The following is a 22,952-nucleotide window of genomic DNA, read 5'->3' as shown; positions in this document are numbered from 1 at the left end:
TCAGGGGACCCAGAATAACCAAAACAATCTTAAAAAAGAAGAACAAAACCAGAAGACTCACACCTCCTAATTTCAAAACTTACTACAAAGCTACAATAATCAAATAGTGTGTTATCAGCATAAAGACAGACTTACAGACTAATGGAATACAGAGGCAGAAGTAAACCTTTGTATATATGGTCAAATGATTTTTGACAAGCATGGCAAGACCATTCAATGGGGAAAGGATGGTCTTTTCAACAAATGGTGCTGGGAGAACCGAATATCCACATGCAAAAGAATGAAGTTGAACCCTTACCTAATACCACATGTAAAAATTAACTCAAAATAAATCAAGGACCTAAATATAACACCTAAAACAATAAAACTCTTAGAAGAAAACATAGGACAAAAGCTTTATAACATTGGATTGGGCAATGATTTCTTGTATATGACCCTAAAGGCACAGGCAAAAAAAGAAAAAATAAACAAATTGGACTTTGTAAAAATTTAAAAATTTGGATACAAAGCACAATATCAATGGAGTAAAAAGGCAACCCACAGAATAGGAGAAAATATTTGCAAATCATACATCTCATAAGGAATTAATATCCAGAATATATAGAGAACCTCTAAAACTCAACAATAAAGAATGAATAACCCAATTAAAAAATAGACAGGGCTTCCCTGGTGGCGCAGTGGTTGGGAGTCCACCTGCCAATGCAGGGGACACGGGTTCGTGCCCCGGTCCGGGAAGATCCCACATGCGGCAGAGCGGCTGGGCCCGTAAGCCATGTCCACTGAGCCTGCGCATCCGGAGCCTGTGCTCTGCAACGGGAGAGGCCACAGCAGTGAGAGGCCCGCGTACCGCAAAAAAAAAAAAAAAAAAACAGACAAAGGACTCGAATAGATATTTCTTCAAAGAAGATGTACAGGCGGCTGCTAATAAGTACATGAAAAGATGCTCAACATCACTGATAATTGGGGAAATGCAGAACTGCAATGAGATACCACCCACTAGAGTGGCTACTAACAGAAAAAAAAAAGAAAATAACAAGTGTTGGCAAGGATGTGGAGAAACTGGAACCCTTATGCACTGTTGGTGGGAATGTAAAATGGTATATCTACTATGGAAAAGAGTATGGTGGCTCCTCAAAAATTAAAAACAGAATTATCATATGACACAGCAATTCCACTTCTGGGTATATACTCAAAGAATAAAAGACATTGTCTTGAAGAGCTATTTGCACACCCATGTTCACAGGAGCATTATTCACAATAGCTGATGTGTGGAAGGAACCCAAGTGTCCATCAACAGATGAATGGATAAGCAAAATATGGTATATACACAATGGATTATTATTCAGCCTTAAAAATGAAGGAAGTTCCGACGTATACTACAGCCCTTGAGGACATTATACTAAGTGACATAAGCCAGTCACAAAAACACAAACGCTGTATGATTCTACTTATATGAGGTACTTAAGTCAAAGTCATAGAGACAGAAAGTAGAATGATGGTTGCCAGTGGCTGAGTAAGTGGGAACTGGGGAGTTATTGTTTAACAAGTATAGCGCTTCAGTTTCACAAGATGAAAAGAGCTATGCAAATGGATGGTAATGATGGTTGCATAATAATGCAAATGTACTTAATACCATAAACTGCACATTTAAAATTGGTTAAGATGGCAAATTTTGTTTTATGTTTTTTTCACAATAAATTTAAGCAAATTATCATGAAATCAGCTGTAACTTAAAAAAAGAGGGTTTTGCCGAAAATAGGTCAGAAAGCAGGATGCTTCACACTGTAGAACACTAAAAATCCGTACATACTCAACATGTCTTGGTTTTAAATTACTGAATATATAAACTTTGATTATCAATTTCCTTATAACTTAACGCACAAATACTGGGTATTCTAAAGACAGACATTTGGAAAACTGGTTGTTTCTTTTTCTTACATGCTAAAATTGCCTACTTAAGTTAGTCTCTATAATTATAAGCTTTCACAGTAACAAGCTAGCAGCTTATCCACAACTATTCAGTCCTAGACAAAGGGTTGTTTTGTCCTCAAAGGCTGTGAAACAAAGTGAAGTTAAAAATCTTAAAATACGGAAGTCTTTTTATATTAACATTGCCCTAATGGACTGAACGGAGAAGCCAAGTGATAGGATTTTTATAGACTACAGTAATTCTTACCTGGAAGATCACCCTTTGAGATGGTATCTGTATCCAAATTGTAGGTATCCTGGAGACGCAACAGAGCTTTGGCTGCCCCAACCTGATCTTCATCATTAGGGAAGTACTGTCTCTGAATGGTTAGGTTAGAGATAAAACCTTAAAATAGGGGGGAAAAAAAAAGAGTCTAAACACGGGTATGAAATGTACAGTGTGGGAAATATAGTCAATAACTATGTAATATCTTTGTATGGTGATGACATATCAGAACTAGACTTATCACGGTGATCATTTTGAAATATATAGAAATACAGGATCAATATTTTGTATAACAGGAACATAGTGTTGCAGGTCAATTATATTTCAAAAACAAACTCATACAAAAAGATATCAGATATATGGTTATCAGAGGCAGGAGGTGGGTGTGCAGGGTAACTGGAGGAAGGCTGTCAAAAGGTATAAAGTTCCAGTTATAAGTAAGTACTAGGGATGTAATGTACCACACAATAAAAATAATTAACACCGCTGTATGTTATATATGAAAGTTGTTAAGAGAGTATATCTTAAGAGTTCTCATCACAAGGAAAAGCATTTTTTTCTATTTTTTAAATTTTGTATCTATATGAGGTGATGGATGATCACTAAATTTACTGTGATAATCATTCCATGATGTGTGTAAGTGAAATCATTGTGCTGTACACTTTATACGGTACTGTATGTCAATTATATCTCAATAAAATTGGAAGAAAAAAGACTTTAGAACCTCACAGACTTCCATTTTTCAATATAGTCTTAAAAGGATTTTTCAAAATCTATTTTATTATAATTTTCCACCATACCATGTGTAACAAGAAAAAATTAAATATACTGAACGAGACTTGACATACCTCTAAGTTGTTCATCTTCCCAAACCATTTTTAATGTTGCTTAAGTAATCTGAGGTCATTGCATAAATTATATTTGTATTAATAGGTAAAGATCAACTAACATAATAGAGTTTTTAATTATACAACACAGCCTCCACTAAGCTTGAAAAGTGAACATTTAAAGATTTGAAAACGATGTTCACTGGCAACCAATTATACTTTCAGATAACAGTAAGCAAAATGTACACTCTTAAAGTTATGTTTTCTTCTTCCATGTGCCACATATCACATAAATGTGTAAATATATAAAGTTTGGTAGAATTCTTTAAGGAGAAGGAAGAGACATTTATTATATATGTAAGAGTATCAGGTAAGCTAGTTTATTAAAATATATTTAGATCTGTTTAATTATTAAATATAGTGTTCATCATCATGGTTTGCACTCTATAAATCCTAATATTAATTTTAAAAGGTTTTACATAAAATACAGCAAAAATAAAACTAAGAAACTAATCACTGGTAACTATATAACTCCTAAGGAGAAGAGATGCTAAATACTCCTTAAGAAATCAATACAACAAAAAGTGATTTAAAATTTTAATAACATGTGTCATCATTTGCAAATCAAAATTAGGTACGAGACTTCCCTCCATTCTCCTTTACTTATAATCAACTATGCATACTTTGATCATCAAAAGGCCAGGCATTTTTATGTTAATTGAAATGTACAGATGAACAACTAGATGGAAGAGGCCTAAGTCCATATTAAAGCATTAGTTTTAAGACCAACTCCTAGTCACAATATCCACATGCAATTTTACAAGCAAGTTTTACAGAAGACTGGAACGATTTTATGCCCCAAACCAAAATCTGTGAAGTAACTTAAATTCTCTCTAATAAAAAGAAAAAAACGTATATCTATTATAGCATTATGGGATGACTGCCACAGATTAAAACGCCTAAGTCTTAAGGTTTATTTTATAAAAAAACTTAGTTCATACTTGAGATTTTTTTTTTTTTAGATTTTTTAAAAAAAATAATAAACAAATGTGTGTGCATATGTATATATGTATACAAACGCATACATATATGATCTTAAAAATGTTCTCATGGGGCTTCCCTGGTGGCGCAGTGGTTGAGAGTCCGCCTGCTGATGCAGGGGACACGAGTTCGTGCCCCATTCCGGGAAGATCCCACATGCCGCGGAGCAGCTGGGCCCGTGAGCCATGGCCGCTGGGCCTGCGCGTCCGGAGCTTGTGCTCCGCAACGGGAGAGGCCACAGCGGTGAGAGGCCCGCGTACCGCAAAAAAAAAAAAAAAAATGTTCTCATGGTGTTATATGACAACAAATAATCACAGGTACTATTTCCTTTTCATCTCAAAGAAGTATTCACAAGTGCTTGCCTTAATTTTTCTTTTCAAGGTTTCCTGTCCTATGCGTAATAGTTTAGTTTACTGCTCACAAATACTTGAAAGCACACTTGGAGTGCTTTACTACACAGTTGGCTCAGTTCTGTCTCTCTTTTTTTTGCCACCTTCAATCATTCAACAAATAAACACTATGTACTAAAGCATAATACCTCTACTTCATTAAACTCCAGCCTTAGTTTTCTGTGTCTGTTACTAAAATATCTAAAAGATCTCAATACTTCAACTACAATTTTATTGTTTCAATTAGAAAGACATTCATTATTACTGTTTGCAGCCTCAATTTTTAAATTTTATTGTCTATGTTAAACAAAACAATCCTAAGCTTCGAAGTACTATGTAAAACACAGCTAACATTTTTCCTTATTAGTATCACTCCCAGTACATTAAAAATTGATTAGAAGATAAAGACTTACCCATAAAATTTTTTAAATCTGAAGGTAATCCTAAAATGAAAACAATTACCCTCAGAAATGAAGCTGTATGCCAAACCATTGATTCACTTTTTTAGATTTCAAAGCAAAAAGGACCATGTTAAATGAAGAGCAGAAATTACATTTTAACAATAAAGTTCTATCTTTCTTTATTTCCAGTTTTTATTCATCTTTTTTTTAAATCAAGAATTCAGGATGTAGACTAAATTAACTCTAGTCAAATCAAATACATCTCAGCAATAATTCAGTTACAAGGCTGAACACCTGATGTTCTGGGAACTGAATTTATCACTTCTTCTGGCATGTCTACAGGTGGTAGCAAAAAAGCCTTACTTTTTTTTTTTTGGCTCATTAGTCTTACCATCTGACTTACCATCTGACATATCCTTAAGGACCAGATTCTCCAACTCACTCCACTCAGTGTTCAGACGTTTCATTAACTTAAATGCATTTACAGGGTGTCCAACAAATCCTTCTGGATCTTTTGTTGCTGTGCTGGTTAGCTGATCTAACTTCTCTGCCCATCTAAAAACGTAAGACATAAGTGGAATCTACATAAAGTATATACACACTCAATGAGGAAGAAGACTAGTAAAGCACTCAAAAAGATTAGAGGGTTTTGAGTTAAAACTATACTTAAAGTCCTTTTAAAAGTAAAATTACAAAGGATTTTTAAAGAGCAAGATTCTCTTACAGATAAAATCTAACTTGGCAAAATCAAAATATAACTACAAGACTTTTTGTTTTAGTTTTGTTTCTCCCAAATGGTTACAGTAAACATAACCTATCTTAGTAAAAGTTGTGATTGGATCCCTCTAGTAAGAATCTAAAAATTCATTTCCCTACAGGTCCTTAAAGCCAAATAATTGATTATTACAAAGTAATCAGCCCAATCCAATTTCAGTTACATGTTCATTTAAATCAAACTTACAGCAAAATTTTATATTCAGTATCTAGAAACTGTATTTTAAAACAAAAAAACCGAATACTTAGCTACTCATTAAACAAAGGTTAGGAACTCTCAGGTCAGAATTAAATATGAACCTGAGTCAATTAAAAATAAATTAGGGGACTTCCCTGGTGGCGCAGTGGTTAAGAATCCGCCTGTCAATGCAGGGTACATGGGTTCCAGCCCTGGTCTGGGAAGATTTCCACATGCCGCGGAGCAACTAAGCCCATGCACCAAAACTACTGAGCCTGCACTCTAGAGCCCGCAAGCCACAACTACTGAGCCCACGTGCCACAGCTACTGAAGCCCGCACGCCTAGAGCCTGTGCTCTGCAACAAGAGAAGCCACTGCAATGAGAAGCCCACGCACGCAACAAACAGTAGTTCCCACTCGCCACAACAAGAGAAAGCCCGCACACAGCAACAAAGAGCCAACGCAGCCATAAATAAATAAATAAATTTAAATAAATAAATTAGCATTTAAGGAAAAACTATATCAATTAAATAGTACTATACTTATCACTGTAATCTCTAGAATGGAACCATAGGACTGAAGGATAAATAGCAGTGGAAAATTGCTCCAGAAGGTGGCTTGATTAGGGAGGTTAGAAGAGGATAGAAGATATTAGCAACCATTGAAAAAAAATGTCAGTCAATGACCCATACCCATTTATATTCTTATCTCAATCCATATTCTTCAACTGAAGTCTTGGCCTGGGCCTAACTTCTGTTTTCTGTGCTCCTACTTTAGCCATTTCAACTGGCCTTTTAAGACTGACAGAGGGCTTTCACTTTCACTCAAAGAATGTTTTAGCTCTACCAAGAAAACATGAAGGTGGAATCAGAGTCATAATAAGTAAAACACTTTGCTTACTTTTTTATTTGTTCTAATTTGTCCTCTTCTGCCTTAATATAGTCTTTCAGGGAAGTCACCAGATCTTTTTCAGTACGGATCAAATCAGTCATCTGACCTAGAAGGAGAAAAAGGGAAGAAAGTAATCAAATACCCATACTGGTCAAAACAAGTATTTTTGAATAATATAAGAATGATTGAGAATGCTTCATTCTGAGAGGACTTACCTGGCATGAATCAGATATGTTGGAGAGAGCATCATTTTTTTTTTCTTTTTTTCCTTTTTTAAAAACCAGATAAATAAAAATAAAGCCGGAAACTCTTCTAATCATGTGTTCCAATTCAAATTTTCAAGCTACTTAATTCTGTAAGCTTGGACCATATCGACAAATTGTCTGTCATCTAAAAATTTATTTTTTAATTTCAAAACCTTACTTTCTAAGGATCAATGTTTCTTCTTCCCTACCTCCCCTCTCACCTTTTTGTGGTTTTGAAACTACTTAGAACTAAATTTTTATTCAATAAACAAAGACCACACTAACAAAAAGTATACTTCTCAACTGCAATTCAAATATCCATATTTAGTTATTCATAAGGGGAAAACAGAACTCATCATTTTACATCCCAAAATGAGGTTTCATAACTATAGTACTTGTTTGTGTTTTATTTAGCTCCACAATCATGTGAGGGTAGAACTGGTCAACAAGATGACAGAAAACTTCTCTTTTAAGACATATGAAGTATGTATATAGGAAAACATAAAAGACTAAGTATATACATTAAATGATTTGCTGGGTGGACTCATTACCAGAGAATTTTCTTTGGTATGCTTTTCTAAATTTTCATAAATTTCTAATCTGAAAATGTATTCCTTTTGTAATCAGAGAAAATCATTTAAAGAAAACAATTGAATTTAAAAATGAGAGAGACTTTTACAGGGGCAGGGACTGAAGTAATGTTTCAGTCTCTGGGAACACAAATGTATTGGTTTTTACTGATCTAAAAACACTAAAAAATGTAAATTTTTAAGTGCAAAAACAACAAAAAATAATTAAGACTTACCAATTGAAGTAAAAAAGCCTGGATCAGCCAAAGACTGGGGAAGTAGAAACCCTACAACTAAAATACACCAGATCATCTTCAGAGGCTTACTTTTACAGGATCGCACACCTATAAGAGAAATATGGCCATTATTTTTAAAAAAGAGGACTTCTCTGGTGGCGCAGTGGTTAAGAATCTGCCCGCCAATGCAGGGGACATGGGTTTGAGCCCTGGTCCGGGAAGATCCCGCATGCCGCAGAGCAACTAAGCCCGTGCACCACAACTACTGACCCTGTGCTCTAGAGCCCACGAGCCACAGCTACTGAAGCTCACATGCCTAGAGCCCGTGCTCCGCAACAAGAGAAGCCACCGCAGTGAGAAGCCCACGCACTGCAATGAAGAGTAGCCCCCGCTCGCCACAACTAGAGAAGGGCTGCGCGCAGCAACAAAGACCCGACTCAGCCAGAAATACATTTAAAATAAAATAAAATAAAATGTTAGAATATGCTTAAAGGGAAAAAAGGTTTCAGAGCTTTCTGATTAATCCTCTAAATTGCTAACTTGTTCCATCTTTTCCCTGCAATGGCCTTAAATTTTAAAATAAGTTCAATTAAAAGTTGCAGATATTGGGGTGATGAAAACGTTCTAAAATATACGGTGGTGATCAACTGTTGAAGAACACTGTGAAAGTACTAAAAAGTACGCAAGCATGAACATGGGTGAATAGTGTGGTATATGAATTATATCTCAATAAAGCTGTTTTATTTTTTAAAAGTTGTACAGAATTAAAAAAAAAAAATACCAACCAACCCTGTCGATTTAATCTAGCAATTTCTCTCAAAGGGCCCAATGCTGAGCTTTTTCTCTTATCTACTGTGTTCTATGTAAAAAATCCTCAGCCCAGTACAAAGTTGTGGCATTTTTTTCTAAAACCTGGCAGCAAAGCCCTTCTGTCTTTTTTGCTTTGTCCCCCGTAGGGCTGTCTTTTCTGGAATGGATTCTTCATGGCAGATGCAGATTATCAACTAACCAGTAGAAAGTTTTTTACCTTGCTTTCCCAAAGGCCCTGTTAGCACTCTTCTCTTGCTCCTTCTCCACAACATACATGGACTTTAAGTCCTTCTCCTTTATTACCTTACAGGAAAATAAATTACAACTGCAGTACCATTCGCCCCAATAACAGACACCCACTGGTTATTCTGACTTGTCACCCTATTCCTCTTTGGTACAGGCACCTCTGACTCTTCCCAAGTGGCTTCTCCTAAAGCAACAGGTTCAAGGCCACATTGGAAAACTCCCTATTACACACATACACACACAAAACACTTTTCCTTAACTTGAATCACTAAAAATAGGTCACCACAGAAACTGACACTGACCTCCTGGAAGTACTCCTAAGTCTCCTCCCTCAAGTCTGCAAACTTCCAGTTACTTCCAGAACCACACAGTAGTGAAATACACTGTTCTCTTGGCTGCTTTACAGTAACTCTTTGGGAAGGCTTCTAGCATGCAGCAGATGCAGACACATCCTCTCCTGGGTTCCTGCCAAAGCACAAGACTTTTTCAAAATCCTGGGCTGTCTGAACAGTCTAGAATTTTCTCACTGTTTAAACAGATTTCTGCCATAATTTCTTCATAAATAAATGTTATTTCCAGCAAATACAAATGCTTTTGCTGTACTAACAGAAGGCTAATCAGAAATGTTGTCTAAACGTTTAACTCTGATGAGAAAGTTTACATTTGTCAGATAAGAGCTTATCATTTTTTTCACTGCTAAAATATATTTTGTCCCTAAAGTTTCTGTCAACTTTTATCATCCTTAAACCTCACAATGAATCAAGAACCATTAGCCTACAGAAATTACAAAAAAGAAGCTTGAAAACTGCTTTATTCTAAATGGAATAAAGAGTTATAATCAACAACAAAAAAAACAACAAAAGGAAAAGTTATTGGATCTCTGAAAGGAGAGAAGAAATTTTAAACTTAAAAATGATAAGACAACCTATCAAAAGCCAGATGGAATTATATACGCAAAATAATTTAGGTTTATGTATGTTTTTTAAAAATTAACTACAAACTAGGAAACTAAAGAAAACAGAGCTCATTTAAGGAACTCCTACAAATCAGTAAGAAAACTACTAAGATGTTAGTAGATAAGTGGAGTAATAAACCAGAAAGCCACAAAAGAGGAACTATAGTTAACTAAACCCCAAAAAAACAAAAACAACCCACTCATTGGTATTCAAGGACACAAAAAAACTGAAATAAATAGCCAGTTTTTGCCTATCAAATGAACAATTAAACAAATTTAACAACTTAATTTAAAATATCTAATGATAGTGTTATATGTCAAGAAACTTAAAGTGAACATATTCCTTACTTGTAAATTTAAATGAAAAACAAGGAGACGAAGGGAAGATGACGGAAGAGTAAGACGGGGAGATCACCTTCCTCCCCACAGATACACCAGAAATACATCTACACGTGGAACAACTCCTACAGAGCACCTACTGAACGCTGGCAGAAGACCTCAGACCTCCCAAAAGGCAAGAAACTCCCCACGTACCTGGGTACGGCAAAAGAAAAAAGAATAAACAGAGACAAAAGGATAGGGACGGGACCTGCACCAGGGGGAGGGAGCTGTGAAGGAGGAAAGGTTTCCACACACTAGGAAGCCCCTTCGCGGGCGGAGACTGCGGGTAGCGAGGGGAAAAGCATCAGGGCCGTGGAGGAGCGCACAGCAACAGGGGTGCGGAGGGGAAAGCGGAGCGATTCCCGCACGGAGGATCAGTGCCGACCGGCACTCACCAGCCCGAGAGGCTTGTCTGCTCACCCGCCGCCCGGCGGGGCTGGGAGCTGAGGCTCGGACTTCGGTCGCAGCGCAGGGAGAGGACGGGGGTTGGCGGTCTTAACACAGCCTGCAGGGGGTTAGTGCACCACGGCTAGCCGGGAGGGAGTCCGGGAAAGAGTCTGGACCTGCCTGCTTAAAGGAGCTCCAGAGAAGGGCGCGAGCCGCGGCTAAAAGCGCGGACCCCAGAGACGGGCATGAGACGCTAAGGCTGCTGCTGCCGCCACCAACAAGCCTGTATGCGAGCACAGGTCACTGTCCACACCCCCCTTCCAGGGAGCCTGTGCAGCTTGCCACTGCCAGGGTCCCGGGATCGAGGGACAACTTCCCCGGGAGAATGCACGGCACGCCTCAGGCTGGTGTAACGTCACGCCGGCCTCTGCCGCCGCAGGCTTGCCCCGCACTCCGTGCCCCTCCCTCCCCGCCCCCCACCCCCCGGCCTGAGTGAGCCAGAGTCCCCGAAGCAGCTGCTCCTTTAACCCCGTCCTGTCTGAATGAAGAACAGATGCCCTCCGGCGACCTACACGCAGAGGCGGGGCCAAATCCAAAGCTGAGCCCCTGGGAGCTGTGAGAACAGAGATGAGAAAGGGAAATCTCTCCCAGCAGCCTCAGAAGCAGCGGATTAAAGCTGCACAATCAACTTGATGAACCCTGCATCTGTGGAATACATGAATAGACAACGAATCATCCCAAATTGAGGAGGTGGGCTTTGAGAGCAAGATTTATGATTTTTTTCCCCTTTTCCTTTTTTGTGAGTGTGTATGTGTATGCTTCTGTGTGAGATTTTGTCTGTATAGCTTTGCTTCCACCATTTGTCCTAGGGTTCTATCCGTCCGTTTTTTAAATTTTTTTCTTAATAATTATTTTTATTTTAATAACTTTATTATATTTTATCTTATTTTATTTTACTTTATCTTTTTTTCCTTCCTCCCTCCTTCCCTCCCTCCCTCCCTCCTTCCTTCCTTTCTTTCTACTTCTACTAATTCTTTCTTTCTACTTTTTCTCCCTTTTATTCTGAGCCATGTGGATGAAAGGCTCTTGGTGCTGCAGCCAGGAGTAAGTGCTGTGCCTCTGAGGTGGGAGAGCCAACTTCAGGGCACTGGTCCACAAGAGACCTCCCAGCTCCACATAACATCAAATGGCGAAAATCTCCCAGAGATCTCCATCTCAATACCAGCACCCAGCTTCACTCAACGACCAGCAAGCTACAGTGCTGGAGACCCTATGCCAAACAACTAGCAAGACAGGAACACAAACCCACCCATTAGCAGAGAGGCTGCCTAAAATCATAATAAGTCCACAGACACCCCAAAACACACCACCAGACGTGGACCTGCCCACCAGAAAGACAAGATCCAGCCTCATCCACCAGAACACAGGCACTAGTCCCCTCCACCAGGAAGCCTACACAACCCACTGGAACCAACCTTAGCCACTGGGGACAGACACCAAAAACAACGGGAACTACGAACCTGCAGCCTGCAAAAAGGAGACCCAAATACAGTAAGATAAGCAAAATGAGAAGACAGAAAAACACACAGCAGATGAAGGAGAAAGATTAAAACCCACCAGACCTAACAAATGAAGAGGAAACAGGCAGTCTACCTGAAAAAGAATTCAGAATAATGATAGTAAAGATGATCCAAAATCGTGGAAATAGAATAGACAAAATGCAAGAAACATTTAACAAGGACCTAGAAGAACTAAAGATGAAACAAACAACTATGAACAACACAATAAATGAGATTAAAAATACTCTAGAAGGGATCAATAGCAGAATAACTGAGGCAGAAGAACGGATAAGTGACCTGGAAGATAAAATAGTGGAAATAACTACTGCAGAGCAGAAGAAAGAAAAAAGAATGAAAAGAACTGAGGACAGTCTCAGAGACCTCTGGGACAACATTAAACGCACCAACATTCGAATTATAGGGGTTCCAGAAGAAGAAGAGAAAAAGAAAGGGACTGAGAAAATATTTGAAGAGATTATAGTTGAAAACTTCGCTAATATGGGAAAGGAAATAATCAAGTCCAGGAAGCACAGAGAGTCCCACACAGGATAAATCCAAGGACAAATATGCCAAGACACATATTAATCAAACTGTCAAAAATTAAATACAAAGAAAACATATTAAAAGCAGCAAGGGAAAAACAACAAATAACACACAAGGGAATCCCCAGCAGAAACTCTACAAGCCAGAAGGGACTGGCAGGACATATTTAAAGTGATGAAGGAGATAAACCGGCAACCAAGATTACTCCACCCAGCAAGGATCTCATTCAGATTTGATGGAGAAACTAAAACCTTTACAGACAAGCAAAAGCTGAGAGAGTTCAGCACCACCAAACCAACTTTACAACAAATGCTAAAGGAACTTCTCTAGGCAAGAGACACAAGAGAAGGAAAAGTCCTACAATAACGAACCCAAAACAATTAAGAAAATGGGAATAGGAACATACATATCGATAATTACCTTAAATGTAAATGGACTAAATGCTCCCACCAAAAGACACAGATTGGCTGAATGGATACAAAAACGAGACCCATATATATGCTGTCTACAAGAGACCCACTTCAGACCTAGAGATACATACAGACTGAAAGTAAGGGAATGGAAAAAGATATTCCATGCAAATGGAAACCAAAAGAAAGCTAGAGTAGCAATTCTCGTATCAGACAAAACAGACTTTAAAATAGACTCTTACAAGAGACAAAGAAGGACACTACATAATGATCAAGGGATCGATCCAAGAAGAAGATATAACCATTGTAAATATTTATGCACCCAACATAGGAGCACCTCAATACATAAGGCAAATACTAACAGCCATAAAAGGGGAAATCGACAGTAACACATTCAGAGTAGGGAACTTTAACACCCCACGTTCACCAATGGACAGATCATCCAAAATGAAAATAAATAAGGAAACATAAGCTTTAAATGATACATTACACAAGATGGACTTAATTGATATTTATAGGACATTCCATCCAAAAACAACAGAATACACATTTTTCTCAACTGCTCATGGAACGTTCTCCAGGATAGATCATATCTTGGGTCACAAATCAAGCCTTGGTAATTTTAAGAAAATCGAAATTGTATCAAGTATCTTTTCTGACCACAATGCTATGAGACTAGATATCAATTATAGGAAAAGATCTGTAAAAAATGCAAACACATGGAGGCTAAACAATATACTACTTAATAACGAAGTGATCACTGAAGAAATCAAAAAATACCTAGAAACAAATGACAATGCAGACACGACGACCCAAAACCTATGGGATGCAGCAAAAGCAGTTCTAAGAGGGAATTTTATAGCAATACAATCCTACCTTAAGAAACAGGAAACATCTAGAATAAACAACCTAAACTTGCACCTAAAGAAATTAGAGAAAGAAAAACAAAAAAAACCCAAAGTTAGCAGAAGGAAAGAAATCATAAAAATCAGATCAGAAATAAATGAAAAAGAAATGAAGGAAATGAGAGCAAAGATCAATAAAAGTAAAAGCTCATTCTTTGAGAAGATAAACAAAATTGATAAACCATTAAGCCAGACTCATTAAGAAAAAAAGGAAGAAGACTCAAATCAATAGAATTAGAAATGAAAAAGGAGAAGTAACAACTACACTGCAGAAATACAAAAGATCATGAGAGATTACTACAAGCAACTCTATGCCAATAAAATGGACAACCTGGAAGAAATGGACAAATTCTTAGAAATGCACAACGTGCCAAGACTGAATCAGGAAGAAATAGAAAATATGAACAGACCAATCACAAGCAATGAAATTGAAACTGTGATTAAAAATATTCTAACAAACAAAAGCCCAGGACCAGATGGCTTCACAGGCAAATTCTATCAAACATTTAGAGAAGAGCCAACACCCATCCTTCTCAAACTCTTCCAAAATATAGCAGAGGGAGGAACACTCCCAAACTCATTCTACGAGGCCACCATCACAGTGATACCAAAACCAGACAAGGATGTCACAAAGAAAGAAAACTACAGGCCAATATTACTGATGAACATAGATGCAAAAATCCTCAACAAAATACTAGCAAACAGAATCCAACAGCACATTAAAAGGATCATACACCATGATCAAGTGGGGTTTATTCCAGGAATGCTAAGATTCTTCAATATATGCAAATCAATCAATGTGATAAACCATATTAACAAATTGAAGGAGAAAAACCATATGATCATCTCAATAGATGCAGAGAATGCTTTCAACAAAATTCAACACCCATTTATGATAAAAACCCTGCACAAAGGAGGCACAAAGGGCACTTTCCTCAACATAATAAAGGCCATATATGACAAACCCACAGCCAACATCGTCCTCAATGGTGAAAAACTGAAAGCATTTTCACTAAGATCAGGAACAAGACAAGGTTGCCCACTCTCACCACTCTTATTCAACATAGTTTTGGAAGCTTTAGCAACAGCAATCAGAGAAGAAAAGGAAATAAAAGGAATCCAAATCGGAAAAGAAGAAGTAAAGCTGTCTCTGTTTGCAGATGACATGATATTATACATAGAGAATCCTAAAGATGCTACCAGAAAACTACTAGAGCTAATCAATGAATTTGGTAAAGTAGCAGGATACAAAATTAATGCACAGAAATCTCTTGCATTCCTATACACTAATGACAAAAAGTCTGAAAGCGAAATCAAGAAAACACTCCATTTACCATTGCAACAAAAAGAATAAAATATCTAGGAATAAACCTACCTAAGGAGACAAAAGACCTGCATGCAGAAAATTATAAGACACTGATGAAAGAAATTAAAGATGATACAAGTAGATGGAGAGATATACCATGTTCATGGATTGGAAGAATCAACATTGTGAAAATGCCTCTACTACCCAAAGCAGTCTACAGATTCAATGCAATCCCTATCAAAATACCACTGGCATTTTTCACAGAACTAGAACAAAAACTTTCACAATTTGTATGGAAACACAAAAGACCCTGAATAGCGAAAGCAATCTTGAGAATGAAAAACGGAGCTGGAGGAATCAGGCTCCCTGACTTCAGACTATACTACAAAGCTACAGTAATCAAGACAGTATGGTACTGGCACAAAAAACAGAAATATAGATCAATGGAACAGGATAGAAAGCCCAGAGATAAACCCACGCACCTATGGTCAACTTATCTTTGATAAAGGAGGCAGGAATGTACAGTGGAGAAAGGACAGCCTCTTCAATAAGTGGTGCTGGGAAAACTGGAAAGGTACATGTAAAAGTATGAGATTAGATCACTCCCTAACACCATACACAAAAATAAGCTCAAAATGGATTAAAGACCTAAATGTAAGGCCAGAATATACCCTGAGAAAACCATAATTCAAAAAGAGTCATGTACCAAAATGTTCACTGCAGCTCTATTTACAATAGCCCGGACATGGAAACAACCTAAGCATCCATCATCAGATGAATGGATAAAGAAGATGTGGCACATATATACAATGGAATATTATTCAGCCATAAAAAGAAACGAAATTGAGCTATTTGTAATGAGGTGGATAGACCTAGAGTCTGTCATACAGAGTGAAGTCAGAAAGAGAAAGACAAATACCATATGCTAACACATATATATGGAATTTAAGAAAAAAAAATGTCATAAAGAACCTAGGGGTAAGACAGGAATAAAGACACAGACCTACTAGAGAATGGACTTGAGGATATGGGAAGGGGGAAGGGTAAGCTGTGACAAAGCGAGAAAGAGGCATGGACATATGTACACTACCAAACGTAAGGTAGATAGCTAGTGGGAAGCAGCTGCATAGCACAGGGAGATCAGCTCGGTGCTTTGTGACCGCCTGGAGGGGTAGGATAGGGAGGGTGGGAGGGAGGGAGACGCAAGAGGGAAGAGATATGGGAACATATGTATATGTATAACTGATTCACTTTGTTATAAAGCAGAAACTAACACACCATTGTAAAGCAATTATACTCCAATAAAGATGTAAAAAAATAAATAAAAATAAATAAATGAAAAACAAGTTTTAAAAATTAACATCAACTCTCAATCATTGCTGGTGGGATTGCAAAATGGTACAGCCACTTTGGAAGACAGTTTGGCAGTTTCTTAAAAAATTAAAAATACTCTTACGATATGATCCAGCAATCATGCTCCTTAGTATTTACCCAATGGAGTTGAAAATTTATGTCCCCACAAAAACCTGCACATGTATATTTATACCAGCTTATTTTATAATAGCCAAAACTTGGAAGCAACCAAGAATTCCTTTAGTAGGTGAATGGATACACTGTGATACATCTAGACAACAGAAAATTCAATGCTAAAAAGAAATGAGCTATCAAGCCATTAGAAAAATAAACATGGAGGAAAGAAATGTGTATTACTAAGTGAAAGAAGTCAATCTGAAAAGGCTACTATATACTGCATGACTCCAACTATATGACACTGGAAGAAATAAAACTATGAAGAGAGTAAAAAGATCAGTGGTTAATGGAAGGAGGGCGGATGAACAGTTGAAGCATAGAGGAATTTTAGGGCAGTGAAAATATTCTACAGTATCATAACGATGAATACGTGTCATTATACATTAGTTCAAATTCATAGAAGTTACAACACCAAGAGTAAAGGGGTAATGTTAAACTATGGACTTTGGGCAATTACAATGTGTCAATGTAGATTCATCAATTTTAACAAATATGCCATTCTGGTGAGGGACTATGCATGTGTGGGGGCAGGGAGTACATGGGACATCTCTGTACCATCCTCACAATTTTGCTGCAAAAAAAAAAGAACTCCTGAAAAAAAATAAATATCATACAGCCCTGCTGGAATCTGTATTGAATGAGATTGTTGCTACTACACTCTGACAGAAAGTTATAAATAAATACTAATCAAAACAAAGAGGAGGGCTTCCTTGGTGGCGCAGTGGTTGAGAGACCGCCTGCCGATGCAGGGGACACGGGTTCGTGCCCCGGTCCAGGAAGATCCCACGTGCTGCAGAACAGCTAGGCCCGTGAGCCATGGCCGCTGAGCCTGCGCGTCCGGGCCTGTGCTCCGCAGCGAGAGAGGCCACAACAGTGACAGGCCCGCGTACCGCAAAAAAAACCCAAAAAAACAAGGAGGGACTTCCCTGGTGATTCACTGGTTGAGAATCCACCTGCCAATACAGGGGACACGGGGTTCAATCCCTGGTCTGGGCTGGGAATATCCCACATGCCGCAGAACAACTAAGCCCATGCGCCACAACTACTGAGCCTGCGCTCTAGAACCTGCAAGCCACAACTACTGAAGCCCGCACGCTCTAGGGCCCACTTGTTGCAACTACTGAAGCCCGCGCCCAGAGTCCATGCTCAGCAACAGGAGAAGCCACCGCAATGAGAAGCTCACACACCACAACGAAGAGCAGGCCCCACTTGCCACAACTAGAGAAAGCCCGCACACAGCAATGAAGACCCAACACAGCCAAAAAAAAAAAAAAAAAAGGAAGAAAAAGAAAAAAATTAACATTAGAGGGCAGACAGCAGAAGCAAGAAGAACTACAATCCTGCAGCCTGTGGAACAAAAACCACATTCACAGAAAGATAGACAAGATGAAAAGGCAGAGGGCTATGTACCAGATGAAGAAACAAGATAACACCCCAGAAAAACAACTAAATGAAGTGGAGATAGGCAACCTTCCAGAAAAAGAATAATCATAGTGAAGATGATCCAGGACCTCGGAAAAAGAATGGAGGCAAAGATTGAGAAGATGCAAGAAATGTTTAACAAAGACCTAGAAGAATTAAAGAACAAACAAACAGAGATGAACGATACAATAACTGAAATGAAAAATACACTAGAAGGAATCAATAGCAGAATAACTGAGGCAGAAGAACGGAGAAGTGACCTGGAAGACAGCATGGTGGAATTCACTGCCATGGAACAGAATAAAGAAAAAAGAATGAGAAGAATTTAAGACAGCCTAAGAGACCTCTGGGACAACATTAAATGCAACAACATTCGCATCACAGGTGTCCCAGAAGGAGGAGAGAGAGAAAGGACCCAAGAAAATATTTGAAGAGATTAGAGTCAAAAACTTCCCTAACATGGGAAAGGATGTAGCCAACCAAGTCCAGGAATAGCAGAGAGTCCCATATAGGATAAACCCAAGGAGAAACACGCCGAGACACACAGTAATCAAACTGGCAAAAATTAAAGACGAAGAAATATTACTAAAAGCAGCAAGGGAAAAATGACAAATAACATACAAGGGAACTCCCATAAGGTTAACAGCTGATTTCTCAGCAGAAACTCTACAAGCCATAAGGGAGTGGCATGATATACTTAAAGTGCTGAAAGGGAAGAACCTACAACCAAGATTACTCTACACGGCAAGGATCTCATTCAGATTCGATGGAGAAATCAAAAGCTTTACAGACAAGCAAAGCTAAGAAAATTCAGCACCATCAAAGCAGCTCTACAACAAATGCTAAAGGAACTTCTCTAAATGGGAATCACAAGAGAAGAAAAGGACCTACAAAAATAAACCCAAAGCAATTAGGAAAATGGTAATAGGAACATACATATCGATAATTATCTTAAAAATGAATGGATTAAATGCTCCAACCAAAAGACACAGGCTTGCTGAATAGATACAAAAACAAGACCCATATATCTGCAGTCTACAAGAGACCCACTTCAGACCTAGGGACACATTCAGTCTGAAACTGAGGGGATGGAAAAAGATATTCCATGCAAATGAAAATCAAAAGAAAGTTGGAGTAGCAATACTCGTATCAGATAAAATTGACCTTAAAATAAAGAATGTTACAAGAGACAAAGAAGGACACTACATAATGATCAAGGGATCAATCCAAGAAGAAGATATAACAATTATAAATATATATGCACCCAACACAGGAGCACCTCAATACATAGGGCAACTGCTAACAGCTATAAAAGAGGATATCGACAGTAACACAATAACAGTGGGGGACTTTAACACATCACTTACACCAATGGACAGATCATCCAAGCAGAAAATAAATAAGGAAACAGAAGCTTTAAACGACACAACAGACCAGATAGATTTAACTGATATTTATAGGACATTCCATACAAAAACAGCAGATTACACTTTCTTCTCAAGTGTGCACGGAACATTCTCCAGAATAGATCACATCTTGAGTCACAAATCAAGCCTCAGTAAATTTAAGAAAACTGAAATCATATCAAGCATCTTTTCTGACCACAACACTATGAGATTAGAAATCAATTACAGGGAAAAAAACGTAAAAAACACTAACACATGGAGGCTAAACAATACATTACTAAATAACCAAGAGATCACTGAAGAAATCAAAGAGGAAATCAAAAAATACCCAGAGACAAATGATAATGAAAACACGACGATCCAAAACCTATGGGATGCAGCAAAAGCAGTTCTGAGAGGGTAGTTTATAGCTATACAAGCCTACCTCAAGAAACAAGAAAATAATCTCATATAAACAATCTAATCGTCCACCTAAAGAAACTAGAGAAAGAAGAACATACAAAACCCAAACTTAGCAGAAGGAAAGAAATCATAAAGATCAGAGCAGAAATAAACGAAATAGAAACAAAGAAAACAATAGCACAGATCAATAAAACTAAAAGCTGGTTCTCTGAGAAGATAAACAAAACTGATAAACCATTAGCCACACTCATCAAGAAAAAGAGGGAGAGGACTCAAATCAATAAAATTAGAAATGAAAAAGAAGTTACAGTGGACACCGCAGAAATACAAAGCATCCTAAGAGACTACTACAAGCAACTCTATGCCAATAATATGGACAACCTGGAAGAAATGGACAAATTCTTAGAAAGGTATAACCTTCCAAGACTGAACCAGGAAGAAATAGAAAATATGAACAGACCAATCACAAGTAATGAAATTGAAACTATGATTAAAAATCTTCCAACAAACTAAAGTCCAGGAACAGATGGCTTCACAGGTGAATGCTATCACACATTTAGAGAACCATCGTTCTTAACACCCATCGTTCTTAAACTAAGCTAACACCCATCGTTCTTAAACTCTTCCAAGAAATTGCAGAGGGAGGAACACTCCCAAACTCATTCTATGAGGCCACCATCACCCTGACACCAAAACCAGACAAAGATACTAAAAAAAAAAGAAAATTATAGACCAATATCACTGATGAATATAGATGCAAAAATCCTCAACAAAATACTAGCAAACGGAATCCAACAACACATTAAAAGGATCCTACACCATTTTCAAGTGGGATTTATCCCAGTGATGCAAGGATTCTTCAATATACGCAAATCAATCAATGCAATACACGATATTAAATTGAAGAAGAAAAACCATATGATCATCTCAATAGATGCAGAAAAAGCTTTTGACAAAATTCAACAATATATGATAGGAACTCTCCAGAAAGTGGGCATAGAGGGAACCTACCTCAACATAATAATGGCCATATACGACAAACCCACAGCAAACATCATTCTCAATGGTGAAAAACTGAAAGCATTTCCTCTAAGATCAGGAACAAGACAGGGATGTCCACTCTTGCCACTATTATTCAACATAGTTTTGGAAGTCCTAGCCACAACAATCAGAGAAGAAAAAGAAATAAAAGGAATACAAATTGGAAAAGAAGAAGTAAAACTGTCACTGTTTGCAGATGACATGATACTATACACAGAGAATCCTAAAGATGCCTCCAGAAAACTAGAGCTAATCAATGAATTTGGTAAAGTTGCAGGATATAAAATTAATGCACAGAAATCTCTTGCATTACTATACACAAATGATGAAAAATCTGAAAGTGAAATCAAGAAAACACTCCCATTTACCACTGCAACAAAAAGAATAAAATACCTAGGAATAAACCTACCTAGGGAGACAAAAGACCTGTATGCAGAAAACTATAAGACACTGATGAAAGAAATTAAAGATTATACCAACATATGGAGAGACATACCATGTTCTTGGATTGGAAGAATCAATATTGTGAAAATAACTATACTACCCAAAACAATCTACAGATTCAATGCAATCCCTATCAAATTACCAATGACATTTTTTTACAGAACTAGAACAAAAAATCCTAAAATTTGTATGGAGACACAAAAGACCCTGAATAGCCAAAGCAGTCTTGAGGGAAAAAAACAGAGCTGGAGGAATCAGACTCCCTGACTTTAAACTATACTACAAAGCTACAGTAATCAAGACAATATGGTACTGGCACAAAAACAGAAACATAGATCAATGGAACAGGATAGAAAGCCCAGAGATAAACCCATGCACCTATGGTCAACTAATCTATGACAAAGGAGGCAAGGATATACAATGGAGAAGACAGTCTTTTCAATAAGTGGTGCTGGGAAAACTGGACAGCTACATGTAAAAGAATGAAATTAGAACACTCCCTAACACCATACACAATAATAAACTCAAAATGGATTAGAGACCTAAATGTAAGACTGGACACCATAAAACTCTTAGAGGAAAACATAGGAAGAACACTCTTTGACATAAACGACAGCAAGATCTTTTCTGATCCACCTCCTAGAGTAATGGCAATAAAAACAAAAATAAACAAATGGGACCTAATGAAACTTAAAAGCCTTTGCAAAGCAAAGGAAACTACAAACAAGACGAAAAGATGACCCTCAGAATGGGAAAAAATATTTGCAAACGAATCAACGGACAAAGGATTAATCTCCAAATATATAAACAGCTCATGCAGCTCAATATTAAAAAAACAAACAACCCAATCAAAAAATGGGCAGAAGACCTAAATAGACATTTCTCCGAAGAGGACATACAGATGGCCGAGAAGCACGTGAAAAGCTGCTCAACATCACTAATTAATTAGAGAAATGCAAATCAAAACTACAATGAGGTATCACCTCACACCAGTTAGAATGGGCATCATCAGAAAATCTACAAACAACAAATGCTGGAGAGGGTGTGGAGAAAAGGGAACCCTCTTGCACTGTTGGTGGGAATATAAATTGATACAGCCACTATGGAGAACAGTATGGAGGTTCTTAAAAAACTAAAAATAGAATTACCATATGACCCAGCAATCCCACTCCTGGGCAAATACCCAGAGAAAACCATAATTCAAAAAGACACATGCACCTCAATGTTCACTGTAGCACTATTTACAATAGCCAGGTCATGGAAGCAACCTAAATGCCCACAGACAGACGAATTGATAAAGAAGATGTGGTACATATATACAATGGAATATTACTCAGCCATAAAAAGGAACGAAATTGGGTCATTTGTAGAGACGTGGATGCATCTAGAGACTGTCATACAGAGTGAAGTGAGTCAGACAGAGAAAAACAAATATCGCATATTAACGCATATATGTGGAA

General features: G+C 37.8%; 1 protein-coding gene across 4 annotated transcripts in view; it reads right to left on the bottom strand.

Annotated features, from left to right (window-relative positions):
- P4HA1 (prolyl 4-hydroxylase subunit alpha 1) overlaps positions 1-22,952 on the bottom strand; it is a 94,441-nt gene that overhangs the window by 54,226 nt on the left and 17,263 nt on the right. For 2 of the 4 annotated variants that reach the window (XM_079899935.1, XM_079899936.1), the window contains exons 2-5: positions 7,746-7,853; positions 6,705-6,801; positions 5,256-5,407; positions 2,177-2,314 (exon numbers count right to left, since the gene is read on the bottom strand). In XM_079899935.1, the coding sequence (XP_079756061.1) occupies positions 2,177-2,314; positions 5,256-5,407; positions 6,705-6,801; positions 7,746-7,821 (463 nt within the window). In that variant the 5' untranslated portion in view covers positions 7,822-7,853. Of the gene's footprint in view, positions 1-2,176; positions 2,315-5,255; positions 5,408-6,695; positions 6,802-7,745; positions 7,854-9,103; positions 9,455-22,952 lie in introns of those variants that run through there. The other 2 variants (XM_079899937.1, XM_079899938.1) reach the window with 2 other exon arrangements.

The sequence above is a fragment of the Stenella coeruleoalba genome (assembly GCF_951394435.1).
Source record: "Stenella coeruleoalba genome assembly, chromosome: 16".
NCBI classification, from domain to species: Eukaryota; Metazoa; Chordata; class Mammalia; order Artiodactyla; family Delphinidae; genus Stenella; species Stenella coeruleoalba.
Note: the sequence above shows the minus strand (reverse complement) of the source record. Positions and strands in the feature narration are given on the sequence as shown.